This window comes from Leptonotus elevatus, chromosome 15 (assembly GCF_054856555.1).
Source record: "Leptonotus elevatus isolate MCC_2025b chromosome 15, RoL_Lele_1.0, whole genome shotgun sequence".
NCBI lineage: Eukaryota > Metazoa > Chordata > Actinopteri > Syngnathiformes > Syngnathidae > Leptonotus > Leptonotus elevatus.
Window position 1 is genome coordinate 16,681,630 of NC_141253.1, and position 27,789 is coordinate 16,709,418.

A 27,789-nucleotide genomic window follows, 5' to 3' on the forward strand; every position below is an offset into this window, starting at 1 on the left:
CAAAAAATGTCATGAGTCAAAAATTTTAAGTAATCCGAAAAGGAGACGAAATATAGAATAAAACGTTTTTAAAATGACCTAAAAATGTCTAAAAAGTGACAAAATATCCAAAAAGAAAGGGGAAATGCAGAAAATTACCATCAAATTGCCAAAAATGTCAGATAATTGAATACAAAAAGGCAGAAAAGAATTGCTAAAAAAAAAGTCAGTAAGTCAATATTTTTTTAAAGGCAGAAAACGTTTAAAATGTAACTATTAACATTTCTAAAAAATTATCATAAAATGTCCACCAAATTGCAATCAAAAAGCAGAAGACAAAAGGTAGAAGAAAATGAATTTCTACATATTGGATGCTGCATATTTTTCTGTTATGGTGCAGCTCTAATTAGCTCTTGGGCCCTCACTACATTAGACTAACACTAACAATGCTTCATCATAATTTTCAAAATTTTGTGGCTCCAGTCATTTCTTTATTTAATTTAATTTAATTAATTTTTTGTTATTTGGCCTAAAATGGCTCTTTTGTCAATAAAGGTTGCGAACACCTGATCTATGATGAGAGCGCCTCAATTCGGGAACACGTTCCTAGTCTCTGTCACTTGATGGCTTTGGCCAGGTGTGCAACTAACAGAATTAAACATATTTTGTTAGGGACATTTTCAGTGAGTCTGACACGATTTCCTGTCCATAAAATCCAGGGTCCGTTGATTACGGGTCCGTTAAATTAAAGTTCCACTATTCCTGTTCTACCATTTAGATCATGCATTCTCTTATCTGTTTCTACCTTCCTGCTGTTGAGGTCCTTCTCCTCCATCTCAGTCCTTTGATCCAATTCCGCGTTGACGCCATCCTCACACCTGTACAGGGTGCAACACAAACATTTAATATCCAACCACGAACAAGCTGAAAGGTAGTAAAATTGAGCAAGGCTTAAGCAATATTCAAAGGAAAATAAATACCTGTCATTTAATGGGGTACCCCTGGCTTGCCATGGCACTTTAGCACCCAGTCTGTTGTTTTGAAAGATCTCCTCCACAAGCTCTACAGGAGATTTATCCTCCCATGTTTCTAGGATGGGTGTCAGAGAGCGATCCTGCATTACCTGTGTGCAGTGGAAACAGAGGAATTATCAACTACAGCTACTGCTGAGTACAATTAAAGGATATGTAAGCTAAACTTGGTCAAAGGTTACATGCTGAGTCTGAAACATATGAGCTGCACACTCTATTAGGTCCACATGAGATTTAAAAAAAGAAAAGAAAAAATAAGTGTATCAAAATACAATTGTACAAAAATTGTAGTACCCCTATGTTAATGAAAGAAAAACACAGATAGCTTGAATCTGTCAAAGGTAATCATAATAAAGGCTGCAAGTCCATCTCTAATCAGCTTTATATCCCTGTAACTACAGTTGCACATATTATTCAGTAATTTAACGTCTATGGAACTGTACCCAACAATGCCTGATTCTCATTGGTTCATTTTCATTTATTATTGGTTTGTCACATTTAAGCTATTTGTCATCACTTAGGGGTTTTCTTTCATAGCAGTGGGTACCAACAAATTTTCCGATAAAAGCTAAAGGACTGATAATTTAACAATGACGTAATCTATCTCACATGTGCCTGATGTTGTGGCAAAAAGATAGCACAAATATAAAGAAGTAATAAGCAACATCCATCGGAATCCCATTGGGATGGGACGGACCACCTGACTCCAGGTACCCACCAGCTGCCGTGCCAGCGTTTCCACTTGTAGCTCCTCCACCATCTTTTCCTTCTTGAGCAGGGGCTGGTACTCAAGGTTAAGTGTGTCGTCAAACTGTAGGCTGTCCATGCAAGAAGTGGTGGACGTGAAAGTGGACGATCGTGGCTTCGAAGGTGCCAAAATGTTAGGGAGGCTGGTGGAAAGTGGAAATAATTACTAAGATCCACGCTGATAATGTTTTTTAATTTGAACATCAATGTAAAACAAATGGAAAACCAACCTTCCCGCAATCTGCGAAGAGCTTCTCCTGTCCAACTTCAGGAGAGGAGTGGGAGGCAGAGGAAAGTCCACCATGATATTAGTCTCGTTGATCGAAGGAGAAGACGGTGATGAAGGTACAGGATTTACAAGAAATACCTCATCCAAGTCCTCACTAAATAGTCCCGTGGATGGTACTGATGTTTGTTGTTGGTCAGTGAAGCTGTTGAGGCTGAACTCTGACCTCTTCAGTGAGGAAATGTTGTGAAGGACGGACTGATGAGAAGAAGTGAATGGCTCAACATACCCACCGCGTTTCTTGTCTGGCGTGGAAGCAAACTGGAAATTAAGCAGCGGTGATGATGTCACTGAAGACACTGGTTTGATCTTGTCTTCATAACGCACTCCTCTTCGCTCTAGACTAAATGTCCTCTCTCTGTGAGCACCCTTTGTTGTGTCTTCTAACATACTAGCATCACTCAAACTGTGCCTTGTCGGTTTGTCCATCACAAAGGCGTCAAGGTGGCCGTCGAGGCTGATCGCTCCACTTTTAGTGCCGCCACTACTTTCGCCTATGCTGCTGTGGGAGGTGCCTGGGAAGGTGATGTCATCCAGATTGGCTTGACTTTCACCTTTACTGGACTGCCACTCGGTTCCATCTGTGTCCTGAGAAGCAGACCCGGGGGAGAGGGGGCAAGGGAGACCAACTGAGGCTGCCAGAGAGGACATGCTATGGGCTCGCTGACGCTCACTGTTCCTCTGACGCTGTCTGTCCCTCAGTGGGACGGGGGAGTGGGAGAAGGTCGGATCTAGGAAGGTGAAAGTGTTACTTTACTACTTTATTTTTTTATTAAAAAGTATTATTCATTGTTTTTTCTGGCTCTCCCTGTTCTGTATCAACAATAGATTGAAGTCGACATGTGATTTTGCTAGCTTTTGATGTTTTATCAGAAGTAGTAACATACAAAAAGGTGCAATAACTGACCAGCATTTGACCTTTGGCCACAATGCCATGCGGGGATTTGAGTTAAAATCCCGCATTGCAAAAGTTAAAGGGGAAGTTAACCCCCCCAAAAATTCTTGACAATAATATATTATATGCAGCCCCATTAGTCTAAATGCGGTATTCTGGTTAATATTGCGTTAGTGGAATATGAGTTAAGCAGATTTTATCAATATCAGAAAGCGGCCATTTTGCCACTTGCTGTCAAGTGAAAATGACATCACAGTTGCTCAGGTCTCAGGAAACAACTAATTACAGCTCAACTTCAGAAAACAGTTGAGCGGTGATTTGGCGTTGCCTGAGCCCTGAGCAACTGTGATGTCATCTTCAGTCGACAGCAAGTGGCAAAATGGCCGCCACCTGAGATTGATAAAAACGGCTGGATTTTGCTTCTTAACTCATATTCCGCTAACACAATATTAACCATATTAACCAGAACACCGTATTTAGATTAGTGGGGCTGCATAGAACATATTATTGTCAAGGATGTTTAAGGTTGACTTCCCCTTTAAAGCCATTTTAAATAAAAAGGAACAAAAAGCTTTCCATAGTTAGAAACTGAGATTTTGGATGCAACTGGAACTTGTTAGCTGTCAACACGATTAAGCAGTGGAAATTTGGGGTGCCAGTACGAGCGCGACTGTTCTTGGTCTCGATTTTTCCATCCATTTTCCAAACTGCTTATATATAAAATATGCTCCAGTGAGATCTGTCTGAATGGTGACTAAATTGAAGTTCTCTTGCTACATGTCTGATGTTTTTTTATTATTTTTATTATATTTAACCTTTATTTAACCAGGAAGAGTCCCACTGAGTTACAATAACTCTTGTCACAGGGAGTACTGGCTAAGACATGTGGCACAACAGACATGAGGCAAAACAAGACTCCACATGACTATAAACTACATGTCGCATAGTAGCACAATAAACATCACATCATACATGCATGATATATATAACAGGCAAATTATATAAAAGAACATCTAGTTAATAACAGTTGCATAGTTCTGTCATTACTGATTTATTTTAAAACTGTTTTAAAAACACTGAATATTTGGAGTAATAACTTGGATTATTTTGGACAAAAACAGTAATTGAAGTTGGAAGAAGTGCAAAATATAAATGTTAATGTCAAGTTTTGTTTTGCTCATGAGAATGCCAGCAGTCAAGGTGTTTTTTTTCCTGTTGTGTTAAGATATCAAAATAAATATCCATCATATGTAGCCTACATCTTGTGTACATTTCAGTCTGTACTTTTTTTTTTACTCTTACTTAAAGCTACTGAATGCACAAAATTCAATTTTGAATCACTACTGCCACCTGTTGACGAAAACTGAAACTGCACACACCCTTCTTCGCGTACACAACGCGCACATGACGTCACATCCGTAGACAGAGAGCGGGAAATTGAAAGCCAAATCCAGTCTGAAAACTATTAGCCACAGGCTTGCACGAGTAGCCACTGTGAACAGCTAAGATATTAATCTACTAATTAGAAGATGTTTCGGTCATAAAGGGTCAAATAAAAAGGCTATTGTAAAGATATTTTGGCCAATTGTTACAGAGAGCAGCTTTAAGAAAATGAGTTAACTCTATACTTTAATCAGAGTATTGTTTTTAAACAAGTATTTGTACTTCTACTTAAGTACAGAGTATGAGTACTAACAGTGATGCTTACCTCGAGAAGATCCAGCAGGCTGGATGTTATCAGGATTGTTCTGTCTTGGTTGAGAGGAGGCGAGGCCCTCTAGTGGCTTGTTGAATGCAGCGCTAAGAGACAAGGCACATTAAATTGTCAAGAGCGTATATACGACACGGTAAATGGGTCAAACCTTTGACTTTACTGCATGTAACACTTGTGCCATCATACATTGATCTCTCTGCATAAATGCACATTTGTGCTACATTTAATGGCCTTGTCTTAGTCTCTGATTTACTAAAGTCTAAAGTATTTGTCTTATGTATAAAGTTTTCCCACAATCCTTCAAAATAATTTCTTTTTTAAGATTCTGTTTAACAAGCAGAAGTACATTCATGATTTTGGTATTGCAATAGATCAAACAGATCTGCGCACGCACGCACGCACGCACGCACCCCCCCCCCCCCCACACACACGCACGCACGCACGCACGCACGCACGCACACACACACACACACACACACACACACACACACACACACAGAATTCCTAAAGTGACCCCTGCCCTTCACATTTTGAGAGTAAACATAATTCAATATCTTTGGCTTAATAAATCCCAGTGCACTCAAGTTGTTTGTTTTTTCAGTGTCAGTGCCAGGGAGTTTTCTCTTCTTCCTTACATTCCTCTATGTAAAACCCTGACACTCTTCTTAACTCCATCATTCCATTTTTCTCTTTTTATAGCTGGGACTCAAATCTTTTTTCTTCTTCCATTTTTCTTCCTTTATTCATATGATTTTCCATCCATAAACTCCCATGTGTTCTCTCTCTGTTGCAATGCAATTGCATAATTTGTATTTCTGGACATGCCTTCTGCTCTAATGCTTTTTTATTACCCACTCAAAACATTTTTCCTCCTACTTCCTTTTGCTGTTTTCTTTCAGCTGTCCTGTCAATCTTTTTATCCTAAGCCTCACTTGTTTCAGTAAAAAATTAAATAGTGCATTTAATCTCTCATAAACATGCACACAACACAATCTCATGTAACTTCAGTAAATCTAAAGTAACAAAGATGCCATTGGATTTTCAAAAGAGAGACTTTTCAGAATGCGGGAGACAAAATCAGATCAATCACAGACCATAATAAACTAGATGGAGGCAGAGACAAAGTGAGAGGAAAAGGTAGGCGCAACACCAGCCGCCTGACGGTGGTGATGTGTACAGTACCTGTCCTCCGTCTTAGCGTAGCGTTCAGGCTCAGACATGAAGGCATCAAACATCTTCACTTGATCTGATAGGGAGTCCTGAAAAACATATATTTTAGTCTGTTAATTCGATGGAAGATCATTTGTGCCAATGTTGACCAAGAATGCTTGCACTTGCTTCAAACTCCATTGCAAGCACATACATGTCAAATAAATATTAAATCTGTCGCTAGAATCTAAAGCAGTGCACTGATCACATTTCAGTGTCATAATTTTTTCTTGCAAACATGTCATTTTGAATATTCATCATTACAACAAAACAAAAAAATCTCATTAACTATTTCAATATTACGATAGTGTCAATAAATATCATAATTACCTGAGATGGAAACAGTGAAACACTTGATAAATGCAATTGAATGTAAATGTAAATGATGGCCTTGTGGAGATAAGGGAAATGACGAAGCAGGAAGACATCGGCAAGTCATGCCTCTTTCACAAAAACGTTTTTGTTTAGCCAGCAACAAACTAATACCCTTCAACCTTTGATGTCTTTCATCTCGTTGATCCGAAAACAGCTCCCTGGTAATTGTCCATACTAGTGATGGGCAGATGAAGCTTTTTGAACACTCGAAGCTTTCCATCAAATTGGTTAACAAAAAGGTTCTGCTCGTGAGCTTCATGTGCACACAAACCCCCCTGGTGGCCGACATTAAAAGCGTAATTTGAATCACTTTGCCTTTTTGCTGTCTTGCAATAGCGTTGGTTTAGGAACAATTACACATGCTTTAGTTGCCAATTTTTAGTTTTTTTGTTGATCTGTAATTGAGTAATATTTGTTTTGTGTATTATTAATTTAGGTATTGTTTATATTAGTTTTTTAACATGCTGAACTGTGTGTTACACTGATGCAGTTAATTAGTTCATTAATATTGTGTGGTCATGTTATGAAAATGTGAAATCATGTAGAAAATATAATAGCAAATGAAGCATTGATTGCATGAAAACTGAGGTAATGGTGACTGTGCTTGTGGATACTGAAGTGATGGGGATTGTGCTTATGAGTACTGATAGTTGTTATGATAGATGAATGGTCAACAAATCGGATTGCTGGTGTATAGCGCACAAGCACTTCACCTTGCAATATAAATTACGTGAATTTTCAAAGAATGAAAAAAAAAAAAAGTATGTTACGGGCAAATTTGCGACACTCAAACACCCACGGACACGCAACTTTTGCGGAGAAGCATTGCGTTTCATATGCTGTGCGAAACTTTGCAAAAGTCGAACCACTTCCTGAACCCATAAAGTGTCAAACGTCAGCGGTGACGTCATTTGCCCGAATGAATCACGCCTCGACACGCGCTTCAGAAATTTCTTCCTGGATTACTCAACACACGCTGCGAAGCCTCGGCACATTACGTCCCATCACTAGTCCATACCAGTCTTATATACTCATTAGGGTCATTCAGCAAGAAGCAGACTACAGCACTGCACTCACTTTCTACAATTTTATACGTAAAAATATGCTTGTTTATCTGTGGAACCGCAAACAGGCTTTGCCCGCTTTAACCAGAAACTCTGAGGTCGTCTTTTATGCAGATCAACAGTTCTTTTTTCTTTCAGATCTTCAGAGAGCTCTTTTCCATGAGGTGAAATGTTGAATTTTGAGTGATCAGTATGAGAGTGTTAGAGCTATAATACTAAATTTAACACAACACTAAAGAGTCACTTGAAAATGGGGAGGGAAAAGGACTAACTAAGCTCTATTAGACAGTTTCACTCAGGGGTGTACTCACTTTTGTTGCCAGAGGTTTAGCTAGTAATGGTTGCATTTTGAATTATTTTGAAGGAACAAAAATTTACACTGTTAAGTAAGCTGTGCGCTGACTAATCATTGTGTCAAGAATCATATTTTTTCAATGTTGTTCCATGAGGGATCGTTTTTTGTATGAGACTGAGATGGATAATGCGTCTAGTGCAAATTGGTGTAAATAGCAACGTCAGTATAGTGTTGTATATCTTATTAGCTTTTATTTACTGGGAGGGAAAACATCAGAAATTGAAAGTAAAAAGAATGTCTGTGTGTCTGCCTCAAATGTAAGTTGTTTATGTGACACTGGTCCTGCTGATAAGGTAAACAGATAAAAGAGAAGTTCGTCTTTTGCTGCCTTCCATTAAGGACTCCGAGGATGTCATATGTATACGTGTGTGTTTGTGTTTTATCTTTCCTATCAGTCACATCAAACAGCACCCAGCCACCAGCTCCAGCTCTTCGGCACCACACAGGAAACATTGAAGATTTTGGGCATTTCCTGTGCAACAAAATGTCCCTGAAGCTAAAAGTGTGTCTGATCCTTTATCATGAAACAAAACACTTAAGCTTTTCATCATTACATCAGTTTAAGTGTTTTATGACAGATTAAATTGTGAAGGGACAAACTGATCAGAGCAACCAGCAACTGTTCAAGCAGATACAGGCACCAGTTAGATGCGTGGTTGGCATGTTGCAAAATTGCAGACAGCTTATGAATTTTCCTAGGATAAGTAAATTCCTAAAAAAAAAAAATACAGGCTAGCAAAATGTTCTAGATTAAATAATTACTGCCTGCATAATTTAGAGTGCCACGTTGCACATTACCTGATTGAGTATATCTAGAATGGGAGATGAGCGGGAGCGAGAGTGGTTTGGAATCCTTTCCTCAGACCGCTCCAAAAGATCTTCAACAGAGGCGGACTTGCCAGAGCCCAGCACGGAGCCAACCATTGCCAGAGACCCGCTCGCCTGGTGTTTATTGGAGCCTGCCTCCTGGATGAAATTATGAGGGCGGTGGGTGCTGGAGGTGTGGCGCTCAGGTGATGCGCCCCCACTACGGAACACAAGGAATAGAAAATATCAAAATCAAACCCGCAGATTTGTGAGAAAAAAACCCCTCAGAAACCTGTGAGAAATACACGTAGCGTACTCTGATGTTTGTGCCAGTACTTTTCGAACGGGTTTTCAAATAAGGAGATAGTAATTGCTTTAGCAAAGATTAACCATTTCATATTAAGCATTCACATTTGAAGCGTTGGGTACTGCCAGGGACGAAGATGCCTCACTTTGCGAAGGTTCACACCCTGATGATCAAGCATTTAAGTTAAAATATACATATACTTGTACATTTATGCTTCCGTAATTATTATTTACACATTTATACATTTCGGTATTTTTGTTTGTACAAGTAGCTAAAGTGATGTGTCGAATCTGCTGTTGTCGGTCAATCACTTGCATTTACCTAAAGTATGCTAGCTTCTGATTGGTTAGTGTTAGTCAGCTGATAGGGGGTCAGGAAATGTTGTCGCTCTAGGTGCCGTGTGTGAGGAGTAAAATTTAAGAAGAAATCCGTCTCCATCCTGCATTTTCAACAAATCCTCACGTTAGCTCCTGGTGGACAAAAGCCAGCACCTTGTCCAGACAATAGTTACGCTATGTGTATTTCTCGCAAATCTGCAAATGTATTTCTTGTAAATTTTCCACGTTTTTTTCTCGCAAATTTGCCACTTTATAATTTCGCAAATTTGCAAGTTTATTTCTCGTAAATTTGTGAGTTTTTTCTTGGAATATTACCCCTCCTCTAAAAAAAGAAAAGAAAAGCAAGATATTTATATGTGGCCCTAATACACCATCGTATTCCATAAGAATGGCTTAGGATCAGACATTGCCAGTTAACTCATTTACTGCCAGTCCAATGAAAATGGAACTTTGACGTCCTAAGCTGTCAATTGCAGTGAATGAGTTAAAAATGTCTCTCTTTGGGATTTTAAGGAGGGTTGGTTACCTTGGTGACAGATGTGAGGGAGCCCTCGGAGTGCACACTCTGCCTGGGTAGCACAAGTTAGACTGAAGGCTTCGCAGGTCAGCTCCAGGAGAAGAGACATGACGCCGTTCACCAGAAGAAAGGTTGCGATCCAGGCCAGTTTCTTGGAGGGAGAGCAGACTGTAGGTAGAGGAGAGGCTAAGGGTGTCTGGGAGGGTCCGATGAGGGAAATTGAGTAGAAGAAGCAGGTAAGAAAATTTCAAAAGAAGGTAATCATAGTGTATTTTCCTGCACTGTAATATTTATTTTGTCTTCCATTTCAATTTGCTAGTTCCCTACACAAACATTTTGTACAAAAGAGCACAATACAGTAAGAGAAGGTGCAGGATCTCACAAAATACATTTCAAAATTCTGTTGCTCCTCTCAGCCTTGATCCCCTTACCTGAATGGTAGGTATTTTCTAACTGTAGATAAGCGCTGAGGGGTCTTGGCCCACTCCTCTCTCTTCCCTCATCTTTCTTTGCACTTATCTTCCTCTGCACGTACTGAGCCACAGCATCCTGCTGAAGCTGACGCAAGTCAGGCCTGGATATGGCATTGTTTGCAAATCCGAGTTCAAACATTTTCCGCCGGTCAGCCACGCTGGTCTCTAGAGACAGGCAAATCAGTTTCACTTGATTAGGTTGGCCGTCTTAGCTGACTTTTGTAACTGTGAGAACCATGAAAACAATTTGATTATTTCACATGAAGCAAGCGATGGCTTTGGCTTTTCATCGGAAAGGAAGCACTACTCAAACAAAGGACAAACTAGACAAGACTTAGGCGAGACATAAGCCTATTATGTGCATTATATGTACGTTTTGTTTCATTCACCTCCTCCGATTTTGAAGAGACCAGTCTCAGAATCTGAAATCCCAATTTCATTCATATTGTCTGGCTCAGAATAGGAACGTTTCTTCTGGTCTTGGGTCAGACGTTTGCGTCCACCGATCCGCAACATAGCAGGAGCTCCAACTGGGGGCACGGTGGGCAAGGCTGGAGGAGTTGGGCCTCGAGTCTCTGGTCCGACCACATGGCGCTCCTTTGGAGTGTGAGGGAACGTGACTGGAGCATTGATGACAATACTTGGTTTGGGCATGGTTTTAGGGCCTTTCTTCTCCGATGGGGGATGGTTGCCCACGAAAGGCAGAGGCTGATGGCTTCCGTGTGAGGAGGGATTGGGAGAAGAATCTGCACGTGAGGAACGAACGGGGGAGAAATTGTGTCTCAAGGAGGTAGAACGCAGGACCTTAGATTGCGCCTCTTTCACCGAATCTCTGTAAGATCTGTTTTAAGACAAGTTGTATTATATATTAATATATGGTTGTACTAACTGACCAATGGCAAAGCAGTAGCTTGTTGAAGTGACATCTGACCTGTGGAAGGATGTGTCCAGCAAAGTGCCCAACATGTTCTGGACATCTTCTTCCCTGGACCCATGTAGATGGAGGCTGCTTCGGCTCCTCTCCAGGGCTGAACTGGGATCAGGTGCAGTCCTGAATAGGGCCGGAAAACATGAGCCCTAAGAAAATGCACAACTTCCCCCAAAGCTTAATAGGCATCATTCTTTATCTCTTTTTCTGAATGTCTGTGTTACTGTGCATCAAAATAATAATGTAATCCATGTTTTAGGATAGGGCTTCAATGTTTTTCTTTCTTTTTCTTCATTTTCTTACTGTGATTTACAAAAGTGCTTAAACAGCATTTCTTGCTATTTATCACTTGCAAAATTATATTAGCACTGTAAATGTTGTTCCTTTTGACCTTTCAACATTTTGCCAATAGAGACCACTTCTTTTTTTGTCCATCTTTTCATGGAACAACAATAAATAAATGACACTTTGCTACGATGAACAGTAGTCACAGTTCAGATAGCTTGTTCCTCAAAACAACTCATTACACCTCCATGGCGCCATACTGTTTATGTCTGAACAGCTAGCAACGATAGTGAGTACACACCCTTATGTACAAATTATGCACAGAGTGTCAATATTTCGTGTGCCTATCATTATTTTTACAGCACTGCCTTAACCTCCGTGGTCATTGACCATCAGAGGTTCAAAGGTTGTTGCTGGAATCCTTTTTCACTCCTACATTCTGACATCACAGAGGTGGATGCCCCACAGATACTGAATAGGTTTTTGGTTTGGAGTCCATCACTTTTCTTCTCGCCTTGGTCATCTTGGAGTTATGTTTGATAATTATCGTATCGGTATCGTTGATGTTTTTCTCAATGAATTGTAGCTCCACACACATCACTCATACAGCACCAAACCATGACACTCACACCATCATGATTGACCGAAGTATGAAAGCAAGATAGATATTTCTGCACTCCTCACAGGGTTTCCGCTACACACCGTCTGACACCATCTGTATCAAGTACATTTATCTTGGTCTCATCAGACCACAGGATTTGGTTTCAATCATACATGTTCTTAGTGTTAGTATATGTTCTAATTTTGTGGAACTTTAATTTTTTGCACATTAAACCTCGGGACCTGAAACAAGAGTTTGATTAAACAATAAAAATATGACGATATAATGAATAAACAATTGTTTTTCTTTTTTTATATACCCAGCAATTTTTATTTCTTAATTTCATATTGTGTATAGTAGCAAACTGTAATTTCTTGTCTAGAAACAAAGCTTAAGTGATTAAAAAAAGATCTACTGTAATGTAACTTTTGAGAACATTTATTGTGCAAACCTTAAAAGTTGAAATCAAAATTCAGCACTGATATAAATATTTGATATCTTCTGGCTGACTTAAGACGTAGCATTAGCATACCATAATTTATTTCCGGTTACGGTTTTGTTGAACTAATATGGTTTTCTCTTTTCTCCCCAGAGTCTACAAAGTGGTTCCAGCCACACATCTGTGAAAAGTGTACACGATCACCTAAGCACTTAATTCCGCGGTTAAATGTGTTAGCCATGTCAATCTTAGGTTAGCTTAGCAATTACTATGGCTTCTCCGTCTTTCCTCATCATCCCTTCGTGAGAACGATACTTGTCAGAAATGTAGCTTATTTACCGCCACGGAGGTGATGATTACTGACCTAATAGGAGGAGTGACTCCGCAGCAGTAGCCAGCCATAGCTCATTGCTAGCTAAATGGTGCGGCCTAAGTCCATCTTGGCGGTTGATTCCTGGTTTTGCTATTCAATGTGTTTTTATGAGTAAATGCAAATTTAGTCTCGCATGCTGTGATGCAAAACTGCTTATTTTAAGTCGGGATATAAAGTTAGTGCGCTTAGTAAAACAGTTATTTTGAATGAAGACCTAAACAAACGGAGATAAAGCGTAGACAATGTTAATGTGGTTTAAACAACAAACAAAAAAAACACACAAGACCGTCCTAATTGACATGGCCAAGAGGCATGGTACATTCTGGACTCGTAGGGCATGTGTACAGTAGACGACCGTCACACTGATTCATACCTTTAATTTTGAGTAATCAATTAAGTCTAATAAGCCTGTTTGGGGATTTGGGAGGAAACCGGAGTAGTTGGAGAAAACCCATGTACTAACATGTGGAGAACATGCAAACTCCATAAAGAAATGTGCTATATAAGTACAACACGGTCATGAACCCACCTGTCTTTCTTGTAGTTCTTGCATCCTCTGTGGCTCATAGTTCTATGGGCGTTGCTCTCTCTGGTGCTTCTTTCTAGCATGCTTCTGAGATCTTCTGCTCCACAGGGGGAACCATGGGATTTGTCAGTCATCTGATTCTAACGTGTTCAAAGATGCAATTTAGTGAAGCAAAACTGGGTTATATGGAGATTAGGATTTTTGAACCTAAAGATTTATCGATTGCTTTGTTTGACTTACCCTGCGGAAAGAGTTTTTGTGGTGGCTGTGACTGATGCTTTGACTACGTTGCTTTCCTGCTCTGTCGCAATGCTCAAAGCGACTGACCCTCTCTAGGACAGAGAGACTACGGGTGGGTCCCTGGATACCCTCACCCACTGCATTGTTGTCATGACTACTGGCAGAGACACCACTGTTGGGGCTGGTGCAACGCTGTACCTCTACGAGAGCATTCTCCAGACGAGTCAGCGGGTGTTCTTTGTCTCGGTTCTGTTCTTTCTGGTCCAAGTGATGGTAATGAAGAGCTGCTGAGTCACTGTGGTGACAGAGGGAGGCCTGAGCGGAGGAAGGGGAGGAGAAGTGCTGAGGCTGAACTGGTGAATGGGATGGGGGCACTTGTCCTTGTGCAACTCTGGAATATGACGTTGGGTCTGGATGAGCGTTAGATTGGTCCACCAATCTGAAAATAAAAAATAAAATTAATCATTCTTGTGCCCCCTCTGAAATTTCCGGTTAATTCTAGTTTGCACTTTCCATATGTAGCATTTTCAGGACCACATTTCTCACTATTTTATTATAATTTTAATTAACCGCACCCCACATTACCAAGTCAGAAAAAAGAAAAACATTATAATTCTAATTTAAATTCTATACAGAGCATGCCCAATGGCTCATTACAAGCGAGATGGGCCAAGTTTCACCACTTTAAGAATATCTACTCAAGCAAAAAGCATAACAGTGTAAGAGCAACACTTAACAATTCAACTTACAATTAATTGCAAGCAAGAAATTTATCCACATAGCCCAAAAAAACCACAACATTGAATGGCCGTGACATTTGATCCCTCAAAGGTAATGCATAATAATAAATAAATAAAACATAATCATTGAATAAAGGACAGTACCACTCTGTCTGAAAACAGTTTGTCGCTACATGTGCTAAAGGGAAAGTCAACCTGAAACATTTCTTGACAATAATATGTTATGTAACCTCACTAGTCTAAACATGATATTCTGATTAATATTACATTTGAGGAATTTGAGTTATGCAGCAAAATCCAGCCGTTTTTCTCCATCTCAAGGGGCGGCCATTTTGCCACTTGCTGTCGACTGAAGATGACATCACAGTTGCTCAGGGCTCAGGCAATGACCAATCACAGCTCGCCTGTTTTCTGAAGCTGAGCTGTGATTGGATGTTACCTGAGACCTGAGCAACTGTGATGTCATTTTCACTCGCCAGCAAGTGGCAAAATGGCTACCCTCTGATATTGATAAAAACTGCTGGATTTTGCTGCTTAACTCATATTCCACTAACGCAATATTAACCAGAATACTGTATTTAGACTAGTGGGTATGCATAGAACATGTTATTGTCAAGATTTGTTTGGGGGGGGGGGGGTGGGGTAAATTCAATTCTTTAGGTCCAGGGCCAACTGATATGAACCTGATGCAAAATGGAAAAGAATGCCGTGGTCTGACGAGTCCACATTTCCAATTGTTATTGACGCCCTGCCCTCCGGGCTAAAGAGGAAATGGACCACCCAGATTTTTATCACCGAATAGTTCAAAAGCGAACCTCTGATCTTATGTGGGTGTGTTTAAGCATGCCTATACACGGGTAACTTAAACATCCGTGAAGGCACCGTTAACGCAAAAATATATATATATAGGTTTTGCAGCAACATATGTTGCATCCAAGTGACAGTTTGTCAGGGAGATTCCTGCTTATTTCAGCAAGAAAATGCTTTGATAATGACAGTTAAGCTAGAGTGTAATTGCTCTGAAAGTGTGTCTGTCTCTTCTTCTCCCTCTTAACACTTTCGTGTCTCGTAAAAATATTTAAAAAAAGCAAAACACACTTGTGGATCAATTAATCGATGCGTTGATATTATTACCACTGCGCAATGAGGTGGATTAAGAATAATGTTTTGTTTTGATATTAACAACACAGACGACTTGCCGAAATCAACAGGTGGTAGGTCCACACAACAAATTAGTAGCTCCTCAAGCATGTGGAAATATTCTAATAACAATAGACCTGTAGCATGGTTGCTTGCAATATGTGAAAGTCTATCCTCAAATATAACAAAAGCACAAGTGATTTGCATGCTCATTTGACTAGAGTTTCAAGACATTTCAATGAGGAAACATTTATTTTAGTAGTAATAACTCCAATCTGTACATACCTTCGTACGTGTCCCGCAGACTGCACAGTTGTGTAAGGGTCTCTCCGCTCTTGGAAGGTCTGAGGCGCGAGAACTGGAACTGACTGAGTTTGGGGACTTAGGAAATCACGTTCCTGCAACATTTGGTTGTGTGGTCCTTGGTTAGAATGGATATGGAGGTGATGGGGGCTCTGAACCGTGGGCCCCTTCTGACGCTGAAACATGTTAGCCCCAGCTTGGCTCTCGGATCTTCCTGTAGTAGGAAAGGGTCTGTTGTGACCGATACTACTGTCCTCCTGTTGATTCCTGATAGAGAGGCAAGAGAACATTAGAGTCCAAGGGAAAAATGGCAGAGGCGGGCACTTACGTCAATCGTCAATTCTCGTCAATGACGATGCCCACCTTTCAGCGAGTGCACAATGACGCGAAGCCTCGAAAAAATACATGGAATGAGCACCAACTGAAGCAGGTTTATGTCAATCAATCGGGCTACAGATGGTCCTTCTGATTCCGTGATTTTTTGTGTGGCTTCAAAGCATCCGCCCGAAAATGTGGAAGCACTCAATGAAAGGTGTGTAACACCATTGACAGGAATTGACGATTGATGGAAGTGCCCACGTCTGGAAAAAACAGGTTTACCCGGTAATACTTTCACAGATTTACACTCAAAAGACATTGAATCATTACCTTTCTGACTCATGTGCTCTGCTTTGTGTTATGGCAGCCGTTTGAATGGTGGAGTGGGGGTACGCTGATGAAATGTTCATTTGGTGACCTATTTCGAAAGATGGTATTTTTCCATCTTTCCATCGCTCGGCAGTTTCCTCCTCCTGTCCCCTGACTTTCTGCAGACCTTGTTGATGCTGCCGGTTGCTGTCCTTGGCTAGAGCAGGATAAACCCCTGAGGTGCTTGTCATGGGGCTTGAACTGGGTATCTGTGCATAGTGGGGTTCGGGTTGGGGTACGGGGTATACTCCTGTCGGCAGAATGAGGCGTCCTGACTGGGAAGTTGGGCTTGTAAGGCTTGTGGAAGGTCCAGGAGGTGAACCTGGTGTAGAAAAACCCTGTCGGGGCTTTGTGGTGGGGCTGCTCTCTGGACTCTTTTCTATGACTGTGTGGAGTTGGCCCTCAGTAATGCATGAGCCTTTAGCTGAAATTACAATAAGGTAAAATATCAATTTTCATTTTGGTCACGGATGAGCAGCACCCTATCCCAGCTGTCTTTGGAAAGAGGTGAGATACGCCCTGGACTAGTCGCCAGCCAATCCAGATTTGGCAGATGTGGCAAATTTGGCTCTTTCTCTTTCTGTTCTTTAAGAAGAATTAAACATAGATGACCCTCTTCATAGTTCATACCATACCTGTACTTGAGGCAACTGGGCCACTGGAATGATGATAGGACCCCTTCTGGAGAGACCTGATTGGAACATGATCCATTTGCTTAAATTTGATATTCACAGGAAGATTTAGTAAAAAGGCATTCCTCATGAAAAAGCAGCTCACCTATTAATCGCCCGGGTTTGCTCCGCACTTGACCACGAGTTGGGCCTCTCATGATTCTTGATGGCTGCAAAGCTGTCGTTGCGTCGTGGCGGAGCAGGTGCCCCTTTCAGGTTCTCATAAGAGCTGTGACTGGTTCCAGGTGCACATATGGGACCCACACTGTGCCTGTTTGCCGACAGAACACCACTGCTACTTCCACCTATTGGACCAGGCAGCAAAATTTGAAAAAAAAAATCATTAATGTTACCAAGCCAAAATGAGTACGTTCCTGAAAATGGTACTTTACTTGGTAGATCTCTGCTGTGCCCTCCCTTTGCTCCTTCCCCACTTCTTGAATCACTGTTATGTAGTGATAAAGCCGACGGAGAACTCAGTTCTTGTTCCTGAGCGAGCCCCTGCTGGGGGTTGTAAACCGTCCGGACGTAATGTATGTCAGCTTGTTGCATCTCTCCACTTCCTCCTCTCTGGGGCACGGTTTCCAGTGAATAGGAGCGCTCAGGACTGATTGTGGGAGCAGAGGCAAGGTATTCTGGGATACTGGAGCTGGTGGAGAAGGAGGAGTATGCAGAGTCTCGCTTGCTGTGGAGGTGATCAATGCTGTTGGAGGACCTATAACGAGGCATATAGTTTATTAGAGGGTTGTAAGAAGAAACATGCCTCATAATCTGTTCTGGGTTTTAGAGAAATTGCCTTTGTGTGCATTTGTGCGTCTGACTTCCTGTTTTTGTAACTTTTATGCCCAAAGGCACTTAGCTTTTTTTTTTATTGGCTTTTTGGTGCAGGTATGTAAGAACCCTTTGTACTCTGCATAGCAACAAGGGGCTGTGCCATGTAATGTGACCAGGTAACAACTCCAATCAATCGTCTTAATCAATTGTACAAATCAATGTTCCGAAAAGCCAGATCAACACTGCAGCTTTCATTCATATTTGATCTCAATCCGATCCACAACTACAAAAATAGTAGTGTAATTAGTAATCAGCAGCAATCTCAGGGCTGGGGTGCACGTTTCACAAAATACTATTCCATGAACAAAAGTACAGAGGCTCCTCCAGAAGATGCAAACCACTAAATGATAAATATGGCTTGGGCTTTAATGGCTTCTTCTAAGAGGCACTCACTAATCTTCATTGATGAAACACATGATGGCATTAACAATACAAATTGAGTAGTCAACAGGAACTTTTTGTATGCCGTTTGAAAGAATGACGCAATCAAACTGATAGGGAAAGCTTCATCATGCAGCAAGATAATGACAGAAAACCAAGGAGTTCATCAGGTGAGAGAAGTGGAAGATTTTAAACTGGCCAAGTCAATATTGAGATTCATATTATATAGGGCTTCATTAAAAGTTATTGTTTCTCCAAACCTGGCAGAAGATAACTGTTGGCATGAGGAGTAAGCAGGGTGGGGCCCACTGTGGGTGTGATGGCCCAGTGTGTGATGGTGCTGGAGGTTTGCAGACTGAGGAGGATCCAAGCTCTCCATACTGCCTCTTGAGCTGTACTGGTCAGGACTCTTCCTCAGGTAGCCGCCATCCGACTCAAACCCGCCCGAGAGGTCCATGGTGGAGGCACTGCTCAATACACAGATGGATATTTGTGTAAGTATTTACTCTTTCTTTGGGCAGACTTTTCATCAAGTATTCATTTAAACAATGTTAATTTTCAATTCCTTAATGAAGGAATTGGTGGTTACAATAATAGTAATCTAGAAAGTAGGTATCCGAAGTGCAGTTACTGTTAGATCTTTTGTTTATATTATATGTGCTCTAAAATTGTTTAGCCTGGAGTTTGGTTACAGTCTCCATGAAACACATTTCTGAGGCGGGGCAAACCTGACCAAAAATACAGTGAAAAGAAGAGCGGGTGTGATCTTGTGGGCACTTCCTACATTTTTCAACCTAGTGTAGTTGCCGTAGTTAGTGAACAAAAATGGCCGGCCTTTTGCATGTGCGCCTCCGATCGTTTATTGCATTCATATGATGAAACATGCATGTAGTGCTTCTCCCAGTCTTATTAGTACAACTGTATGCTATACACGGTGGCATTTATGCTGTAGTGATATATAACGATTATAACGTAAAAACGCTGCAGAGAAATCAATGTATTCAAGTTAGCGAAAGGCAATGTAAAATAGCCGCCGGTAGCTTCATTTCTCACGATGGCAAGTAAGCGTCGTAATTGACGGGAATTGACGATTGATGGAAGTGACCACATCTGATAATAACACTACACTCAAATTAGATTATAAGGCACATAAATAAAATTTGATCTAATATAAAGTTTGAAAACAACCACCACCAAAGGCAGATGGAAACTGGTTTGGAATGGGTAAAGCAGCTCCAGTGATGGCCAAGCAACCAATTTAAATAAGCACTACTGCCAAGAAGAGTGGTCAAATATCCACTGAGAATCAGCTAGAAGAATTTTCAGGGCTACAAGGAGCATCTATCTGGTTACGGTGAAACTTGATCAGGGACATTTAAACAAATACTATATTAGTGAGAGTGTATAACTGTACGTAAATAATTGGCCCTGTCAAGATGATTTGTGCACCCAATTATTGTTTATTAAAAATACAGTATAATCATTAATATAAATATTCTTCTTCTTTTTTTCCCTTTCGGCTTTTCCCTTCAGGGGTCGCCACAGCGAATCAGTTGCCTCCATCTAACCCTGTCCTCTGCAACCTCTGCTCTCACACCAACTACCTTCATATCCTCTTTAACTACATCATAAGCCTCCTCTTTAGTCTTCCTCTAGACCTCCTGCCTGGCATTACACACACACACATATATATATATATATATTCAAATTGACCATTAAATAAATGCACCACACTACTATAAATTATGTCGATAATAAATGCATGTAAACATCTAACTGCAACTGTATGTTTATAAAACATCCAAACAATTCACTCTGACTGCATTACAATACATTTCTTTGTACTTTATTGGTCAATCTTTCAAAAGCTTAAAAACCTTGACAAACGTGATGTTTGTAACATAGCAACAAAAACGTGCTTGAGACGTGGACTAAAAATTAGGTTTTGGGTGCTGCAAGTGTGTGTGTATGCATGTACGTCACACTTTGATTCACCAACTCTTCCAAGCGAACACAATGCAATTACTGCTTTTGAAAAGAGGGCAGCCTTTGTCGTTCTCTTTTCTGTGTCAGTAACTTTCCCTGCTTCTCGAACTTCTGTCAGCCCTTCTGCCTCTATCCACCGTTTCTTAGATCTGAAGCAATTACATGAAAGACAACTTCATATTCAGAATGGCTCAGTATGAAGTTAACATAGCAGTACAACAGTCAGTGGAGTCAGTAGAGTGCGTGTAGGGGGTGAGATGTTGCTATGGGAGACCCGGAGGTGACGTGGGGAGGGAACATGAAGAATTCCCCCTCTCTTTGGGTATTAGCGTCAATGCCCCCGCCTAACAAACAGAGTCATGTCAGAGTCTTTCACTTCCATTTACTGCTGTTTAACAAAAACACTGACGTCACTTTGTCTGATGATATAAATCTCCTGACCAACAGCTTCTCTTTACATAACAGACACGTAATACACAACACCACACATAGGGCCCGATTGACTCAAGGTTCGCGCTATCTTGATTCTTCTCACATGGAAGCTGATCTGCAAACCGGGTGCACCCAGGATTACATCTGCCAAATGCGCAGAATTGCTGCGCAGTTCATTTAGCAAGTTATTGAAGGAGTATATACTAAAAGATCAATTTAGCAAACGCAATGTTAATTGTCTCACCTGTGACAAATTATGATGGCTTTTATAATGCGATAAACAAAAGGTTCTAAAAGATGGGGAAATACATCCAATTGCCATGCACTGGGGACATGTTGAATCAAACTTATTTTTTATGCGAATTCCTGTTTCCCCAACTTTAGCAGTGCAACACAATTATTTTCTGTAACTCAGTAATATCTTTGTTTTTGTTTGCTTGTTTGTTTATTTACACACAATCCCCCCCAAAAATACAAACATGGCAGTAATTTAAAATAAATAAATAAATACAACACGTGTAAAAGTGAGGTAGAAACCCATTACGGACTTATCAAAGACCTTACCTAAGAAAAATAAACAAAGTTAAGTTTCATTTTATATTTATATAGAGACATAGAATTGGTTAATAACTGTGAATTTGTATTCCATAATTGAGCCCCACGGTATCTCAATGAGAACTGACCTTGAGGTGTGTGATACAATGGTAAGTACAAATTGTTGACTTATCTAGTTGAATAAGAATTAACTTGAAAATTACAAATAAAAAATGTTTGAAAACTTTGAGGCAAGTCTGAACCCATGTACTTCAATTTGAAAATCAATATACATATTTGAAGAATATTTACATACAAAATTGTCAATACATTACATTTTTTTAAAAAGTGGAGCGGTTGGGCCATATGACTTGGAAGAAGTAGCCAATCTGACAAAACGCTTTTGCAGCAGTACATTTTTATATGAAGATACATAGGAAAAGTACTGGCCCAAACATTACAATAGGTGAGATATGGATGAACTAAACTATAATATAAAGTTAAAAACAAGATGAATGTACAAATGTACCAATTTTCCTCATGATTCCCAGAGATTTAGTTACCTTATTACAAACAAAGCTAATATGCTCTTTTCAAGTAAGTTACTCATCAATTAGTATGCCTAGAAATTTTGTTAATGTAGCTTTCATAATTTCTTCCCCAATCAATCAACACTTTCACCAAATCCAAATGACAATTTCTATTTCCTGCAAATATCATAAAATTAGATTTTTTTCTATTCCACTCGCACTTCCAATTCCATCACCGCCAACTTTTGTTTTGTGTTTGCAATATTCTCCCAAATATTCAATAGTGAAAACCATCAGATCTAAAGTGCAAAACCTTCTTTTGAATATGGCACTCTTCACCACTTTTACACCCGTTGCCAACAGTATGTTAAACTGAGTTATTTAGCGCACACTATTTGGGATGAAAATAAATAAGGCACATAGTGTATCTGGTTTGTGTCATCACAGGTGAGCCAACAGGTACAGTATCAGGGCCAGAACACTTACCAATGGCTTGTATCTGCCACCAAAAGTCCACAAAGTAACACAGCCAAACCGCCAAAATAACTTCATATAAAAACAGGAAATGATGTTCTGTGACACTCAACCAAAATTTTAACACGACATGTTCTAAGGCTACTTTGTTTAACATGGCACCACTTTTACTTTTGTCTCCCATTAAATGGGACCGTCATGTAGTGATCCCACTGATTCTTTATTCGGAAATGTGTATTATATTTAGCATACTGAATCATTGTCAACCAGGGACAGTAAGCAATAACAACAACAAAAAGCTTGATATGTCAACATACCAAAACAACTGTCATTCAACATATTTAGCATCGGAAAAATTCATTTATGATTTTTGCTTTTACAGCTACCATTGTATGTTGTGATTTCCCGTTTCGAAGTCACTCATAACCTTAATGTTCACGTAATAATGGTTCACTCTGACAAATTGATATTCACATGTCCCTCGATTGTTTATATATATATACAATCCTAATAAACATTTCATATTAATACATTTTGTTTTGTGAATGTGTTGACTGCAAAACAACCAAACTGTATGTGAACTACCTCACTACACTTCAAAGAGCTGCTGTTTAATAAAGGCAGTTCTGTTAGTTTTGTATTCAGTATAATTTTGAAATAGTCCACAAAAAAAGAAGAAAAAAACGCTGTTGATAAGACACACTGACCTTGCATGATAATTGTGGTGCCAGGCACTGCTCATGGTGTCCATCCCTTCATGCACTGACTCCTGCTGACCTTCACCCAGTTTTGTTGAATGCCACGAGTGAGGACGAGATGCCGTCTCACTGCGTCTGTGGGATTTACACACAAAGAAATCGTTCGGCAGCGTGAAACTATTAGAATGTTTTGGGACATTATATTAAAGTGAATAATAATGTATTTGCATTCACTGGACATTTCATTAATACATCTGCAGAAGCTAATCAGAATTAACTATGTATGTAGTACATTGTGTATTAATGACCTTGAAGATAATTGGTTGAAACAAAATGTTTATTTTTGAGGTTATAGTTTGCAGTTATGCAGAAGTGCAGTTGATCATATTAAGAGACATTTGTTTGGAGGACGAGACACTGCTTCTTCCCTGCCCATTCACTGCTTGTATTGTTTGAAAGCTTCTTTGCCCAGCAACATAACCAAGTCTTCAAAATACATAGTGCTAATACATAGATGCTGATGTGAAATTAATATCATCAAGTTCATATTTTGTCTATAATCAATTTGATATTTTCATAATTTTTCATGTACGATTAATACCACATTGTGTCATTTGTCGACTGAAAATGACATCACATGTGATCAGGGAACGACCAATCGCGGCTCACCTGTTTTCTGGGTTTGGTCATGTGACGTTTGCATGCTGAGCCGTGATTGGTGATTGGAGCATAAAATGCTGCTGTTTCTCAGAACAGCTATGCCTATGACTTCACATTTCACATCACTTTGGATACGCTTTGTTGTTCTGTATTTATTCATGCTGATAAACAGGAAAAGATGGTATCTGCATAAGTAGAAGACAGCTACGTGAAATCCTGCATGTCTCAGGACCTCTTGAGACAGGACATGACTGGAATACCTCAATGTTTCATCATCTTTGCTATCATTATACAAATAGCGGTCAATTAATTTTCTCTACTATTTATGCTGTTCAGGATTGCTGGGGAGCTGGACTAGTGCCAGCTGATTAAGCGTGAGAGGTGGACTACACCCTGCACCAATAGCAAGGTGCTCACGACTGCTGCATAAAGTCATCATCGTAAACAAGTACTGTGCTAACAAATCGGGCCGAACAATTAATCAAATTGAAATTGATATCGCAATGCAGTAGGCTGCAATTTGAGGAAATAAAAATGGCTTTATTTTGGCTGGTCGTTATGCTTACATTGTTTTACATATATGGGATATATATGTATATTTTATGTATTTATTTATTCAGTGTCTAGATAAATTTAGAGCTTGAGAAGTGCAGTCGATATGTTTACACAGTATCATACATTTAATATCATGAAACGCGAAAAGTTGAAGTTATAAAGTTCAAAAAAAAAATTCATTGTTACAGACCTGTGTTTATGCCACACTTGTTTTGTAGAATTTCACAAAGTTGTTGTCGTGAATACTTAAAAGGCTGCTGTGTTTATTAAATCAACAGTAATGGAAGTAGATAAACTGTCTTTCGTATGAATTCATAGTTAGATTAGATTGCCTTTATTGTCATTATACAAAGTACAATGAAATTTGAAGCTCTGTCATAAGTGCACACATAGTAGACAAATAAAATATATACAATGAAATAAAATGGGATAAAAGTAAATAAAACCAATACTGTATAAAACTACTGTATCCACTATAAATATTGCAATGTGCAAAAGTGCAATGCTGGAGGTACCCAGGCAGGTTGGGAGTAAGCAGGTACACTAGTTGAAAATAAAATGATTAAAATGGTAAGCAGCAAGTGATGGAGGTAGCAATGACAGTGCAAGTATACAATAACACACCATATATGAACAGTGCAAAAACGTCGGTTTACAGTACTTGGACTGAAACAGATATCTGAAAGCATATTGCTTAATGAGATATGGCAGTGCTGTGACATTATACAGTGCAATGACAGTCCTTAAAATGAGTCCAGATCAGTTCTTCAGTGCAAAGTTGAAAACATCTATGTATAATAAATCCGATTCTGTTTTTTGTAATATCGACTGATTGTGCGTGTAAAAAAAAAATACAGTGGTACCTCGGAGTTTGAACACAATTCGTTCCTGCGAAGTGTTCAAAGTCCGAATTGTTCAACCTCCGAAACATTTTTTCCCATAGGAAATCATGTAAATGCAATTAATCCGTTCCCAAGCTCTAAAAACAGAAAATTCCTATTTTAATTTATATTTATGTTTTTTTTACAGTACAGTACAGTACAGTATTTAAACAATAAAAATACCTTACCTTACCTGTTGTGGTGTGATGGCATCAGTGGATAATAAATGCTATGTTAATGCTAGCTTTAGTTCAGTGCTGAGTTTGTGTATTTTACATTGGGCATATTGTTAGACTACTAAGCGGTCCTTGCGTGCGTTGTTTAACGTCAGGCACGTTGTTGAACAGCTAAGGGGGGTCCTCATGCCAGTATTTACAGAAGTAGTCACGGTAGTTAGAACTGCATGATAATCTCCTTCCTAATTCCACTGGTTCGTAGTTTTGTCATGTTTTTCTTTGCTGCCACTGGCATTGTTGTCTTTCTTTGGGCCCATGGCAAAGAAAATTGTCATGCAAAAATCCAAATGCACTCGCGAGTATGGAGCACCTCTGGGGGCATTTACGATCTTACTGGAAATGAGCAGTGCATCGTCTCAACTACCGCAACGTGAGCATTCGGCATTGCTCAGCTTCGCTCGGCTTCACTCGTTTACCCGTTTTCAAGGTATGTTCGGCTTAGCTTGCTTTGCTTGGGTGTTCAAAAACTAAACATGCAATTGCTGGAGAAATTGCGTGTGAATGCTGAAAGCTAAATGCTAATATTTGAATGCTTGGATATTGAAAGATAACTTATGTGAAAATTTCAAATTATTAATTGTAATAAAATGATAAATTAAGGGGGTAGTTGAACTGTAATCAGTCTACGCTGGTAATGATTATTATACGAAATTGAAGTTGGACTAAAATCGGCTCCAGACACAATACGAATCACGTCCTTGGCATGTGCTTAGAGAGCTAACTGGACTGTTGAAATCAATGGCACATTGCATAATTATATGGAATAACGTAGAATAATACAAAGCTGTGTTGTAAAATCTGCTCCAACCGGGATTCGAACCATGATGTCCCTGGTACTAGGCATTTGTTTAACCACTGAGCTAACTGATTTGTTAAAAGACATGAAACACTGCATATTTATATTGAATAATGTGGCATAATGTTGAAAGCTGTTAATGATGCTGAATTGGGATATTATGCATGTATTAATTTCAGTGAAATCATAATGCATTCCCAGATATGACAGTCAGTAGGTATATATGCATGTCACTTAGTGTGATGCCCATTGATACATTTGCAATGTACAATCAGAAATGGGATTCGAACCCCCAATCCCTTGCTTACAGGCCAATGCACTTTACCAACTGCTCTACTGCAGCAGTAACAATCACCTGGGAGTGATGATAAAATGTATGTAAGCAAATGGAAGTTGAAAGATGGACAAAGTTGAATGACTGTCCATTTGAAAATAAATGGGAGGAATTTGACATTAAACATTAAATTGAGGGAAAGTTAAGTAAGTGGAACGAAAAAAAAATGATGGCCTGGGAGGAGTGAATTTTTGAGGAAGTTGAAATTGATACAGCATTATGAGGGAGTTGAAACGTGACAAAAAAGTAGGCGGAAATGAAATGCTTATAAGTCAAATAAAGAATCTGAATAACATATGTTTCAATGCTTTTAGTATTTTTAGAATAACTGCATAATAAATCGGAACTGCAATGTTGAGGGAGGGGGGAAAATAGCAACTATATATTTTTTTCAAATTCATTCAACCCTACTAACAAATATTTTCCTCTTGTTCAGAAGTCAGTTCTGAAACATTGGCCACAATAATCCATATATACACAAGACATTTATTGTACATTGACACTTTTAACTAGATCATAACAAATCATCCATGCATGCACCAATCATTTAACTTGCTCTAAAAGAAATGTGATCCATTTTACCTGGATGTGAATCTGAGGACTTTAGAAATGAGGCCAGTGGCCAGATTGTTGACGCTGGCCTCCGACGGCGCCCGACAAAGCGCCCCCTCGGAGCGGCCCAGCTGCGCTTTCTTCTGCTTCTTTCGAAGCTTCCTTCGATAGAATACTTCCAACAACTCCATGGCCTCGGTCCAAAGTCCACTTTTTACTCACGGCTCTCTAACGTACACTCAAATCCGCCTTGTCCTCCGAAAAATGAACTTTTTGGCAGTATTCTGATTTGTGAAATTTTGTTCAGCTTAATATGACACCTTCAATCTTAGCTGTCTTCCACATCTTTTCTCATTTTATGTCTCAAACCTAACATCTAGCACCTCGTCTCTTATCTACGTAGACTAAAAGCGACACACTCTATTTTCCTACATGCTCACATAGAAACTCCTTGCACATTGAGCCTCAACTATTGCGTCTCTTCCCCCCTACTTCTATCCTGGTACTGGTGGGCTGCAGAGAGTGGCACCGCTTTGGCTCCTAACCCTGAGCCTTTTGAGCAATTGAAGCAATTATGAGTGATTAGGCTGCCACATGTTAAAAGCATGAAGTAAACATCCCTAGTCCGGCTGGATGGTAGCGATGGATCTGTGGAGAGAGAGGAGAGAGAGACAGAGAGAGCTACAGAGAAAGAGAGGTGAAAGGCGGCGAGCGAATGAGTAGCAGGGAAGGGCAGGGGGATGGAATGCGATAAGAGAAAAAAGATAGTGACAAATTAAAAACTAAAGGACTGATGGAATTCTATGGTAAGAAGGAAGATAATGACATCACACACTCGATAAAGAAACAGCAAGATGTAAAAATGAAGGAAAGGGC

At 39.8% G+C, this 27,789-nt stretch overlaps 1 protein-coding gene across 4 annotated transcripts in view; it reads right to left on the reverse strand.

Annotated features, from left to right (window-relative positions):
• Positions 1-27,789, reverse strand: part of shroom3 (shroom family member 3) — a 63,339-nt gene that overhangs the window by 3,476 nt on the left and 32,074 nt on the right. For 2 of the 4 annotated variants that reach the window (XM_086096766.1, XM_086096768.1), the window contains 20 exons: positions 22,909-23,034; positions 18,506-18,712; positions 17,423-17,745; positions 17,137-17,335; positions 16,995-17,050; positions 16,321-16,783; positions 15,655-15,939; positions 13,490-13,928; positions 13,253-13,389; positions 11,029-11,148; positions 10,487-10,938; positions 10,056-10,262; positions 9,634-9,820; positions 8,454-8,682; positions 5,835-5,911; positions 4,647-4,738; positions 1,988-2,774; positions 1,729-1,900; positions 960-1,102; positions 785-857 (listed from right to left, as the gene is read on the reverse strand). In XM_086096766.1, coding sequence (XP_085952892.1) covers positions 785-857; positions 960-1,102; positions 1,729-1,900; positions 1,988-2,774; positions 4,647-4,738; positions 5,835-5,911; positions 8,454-8,682; positions 9,634-9,820; positions 10,056-10,262; positions 10,487-10,938; positions 11,029-11,148; positions 13,253-13,389; positions 13,490-13,928; positions 15,655-15,939; positions 16,321-16,783; positions 16,995-17,050; positions 17,137-17,335; positions 17,423-17,745; positions 18,506-18,712; positions 22,909-23,034 — 4,774 coding nt within the window. Of the gene's footprint in view, positions 1-784; positions 858-959; positions 1,103-1,728; positions 1,901-1,987; positions 2,775-4,646; positions 4,739-5,834; positions 5,912-8,453; positions 8,683-9,633; positions 9,821-10,055; positions 10,263-10,486; positions 10,939-11,028; positions 11,149-13,252; positions 13,390-13,489; positions 13,929-15,654; positions 15,940-16,320; positions 16,784-16,994; positions 17,051-17,136; positions 17,336-17,422; positions 17,746-18,505; positions 18,713-22,908; positions 23,035-26,943; positions 27,469-27,789 lie in introns of those variants that run through there. The other 2 variants (XM_086096765.1, XM_086096767.1) reach the window with 2 other exon arrangements.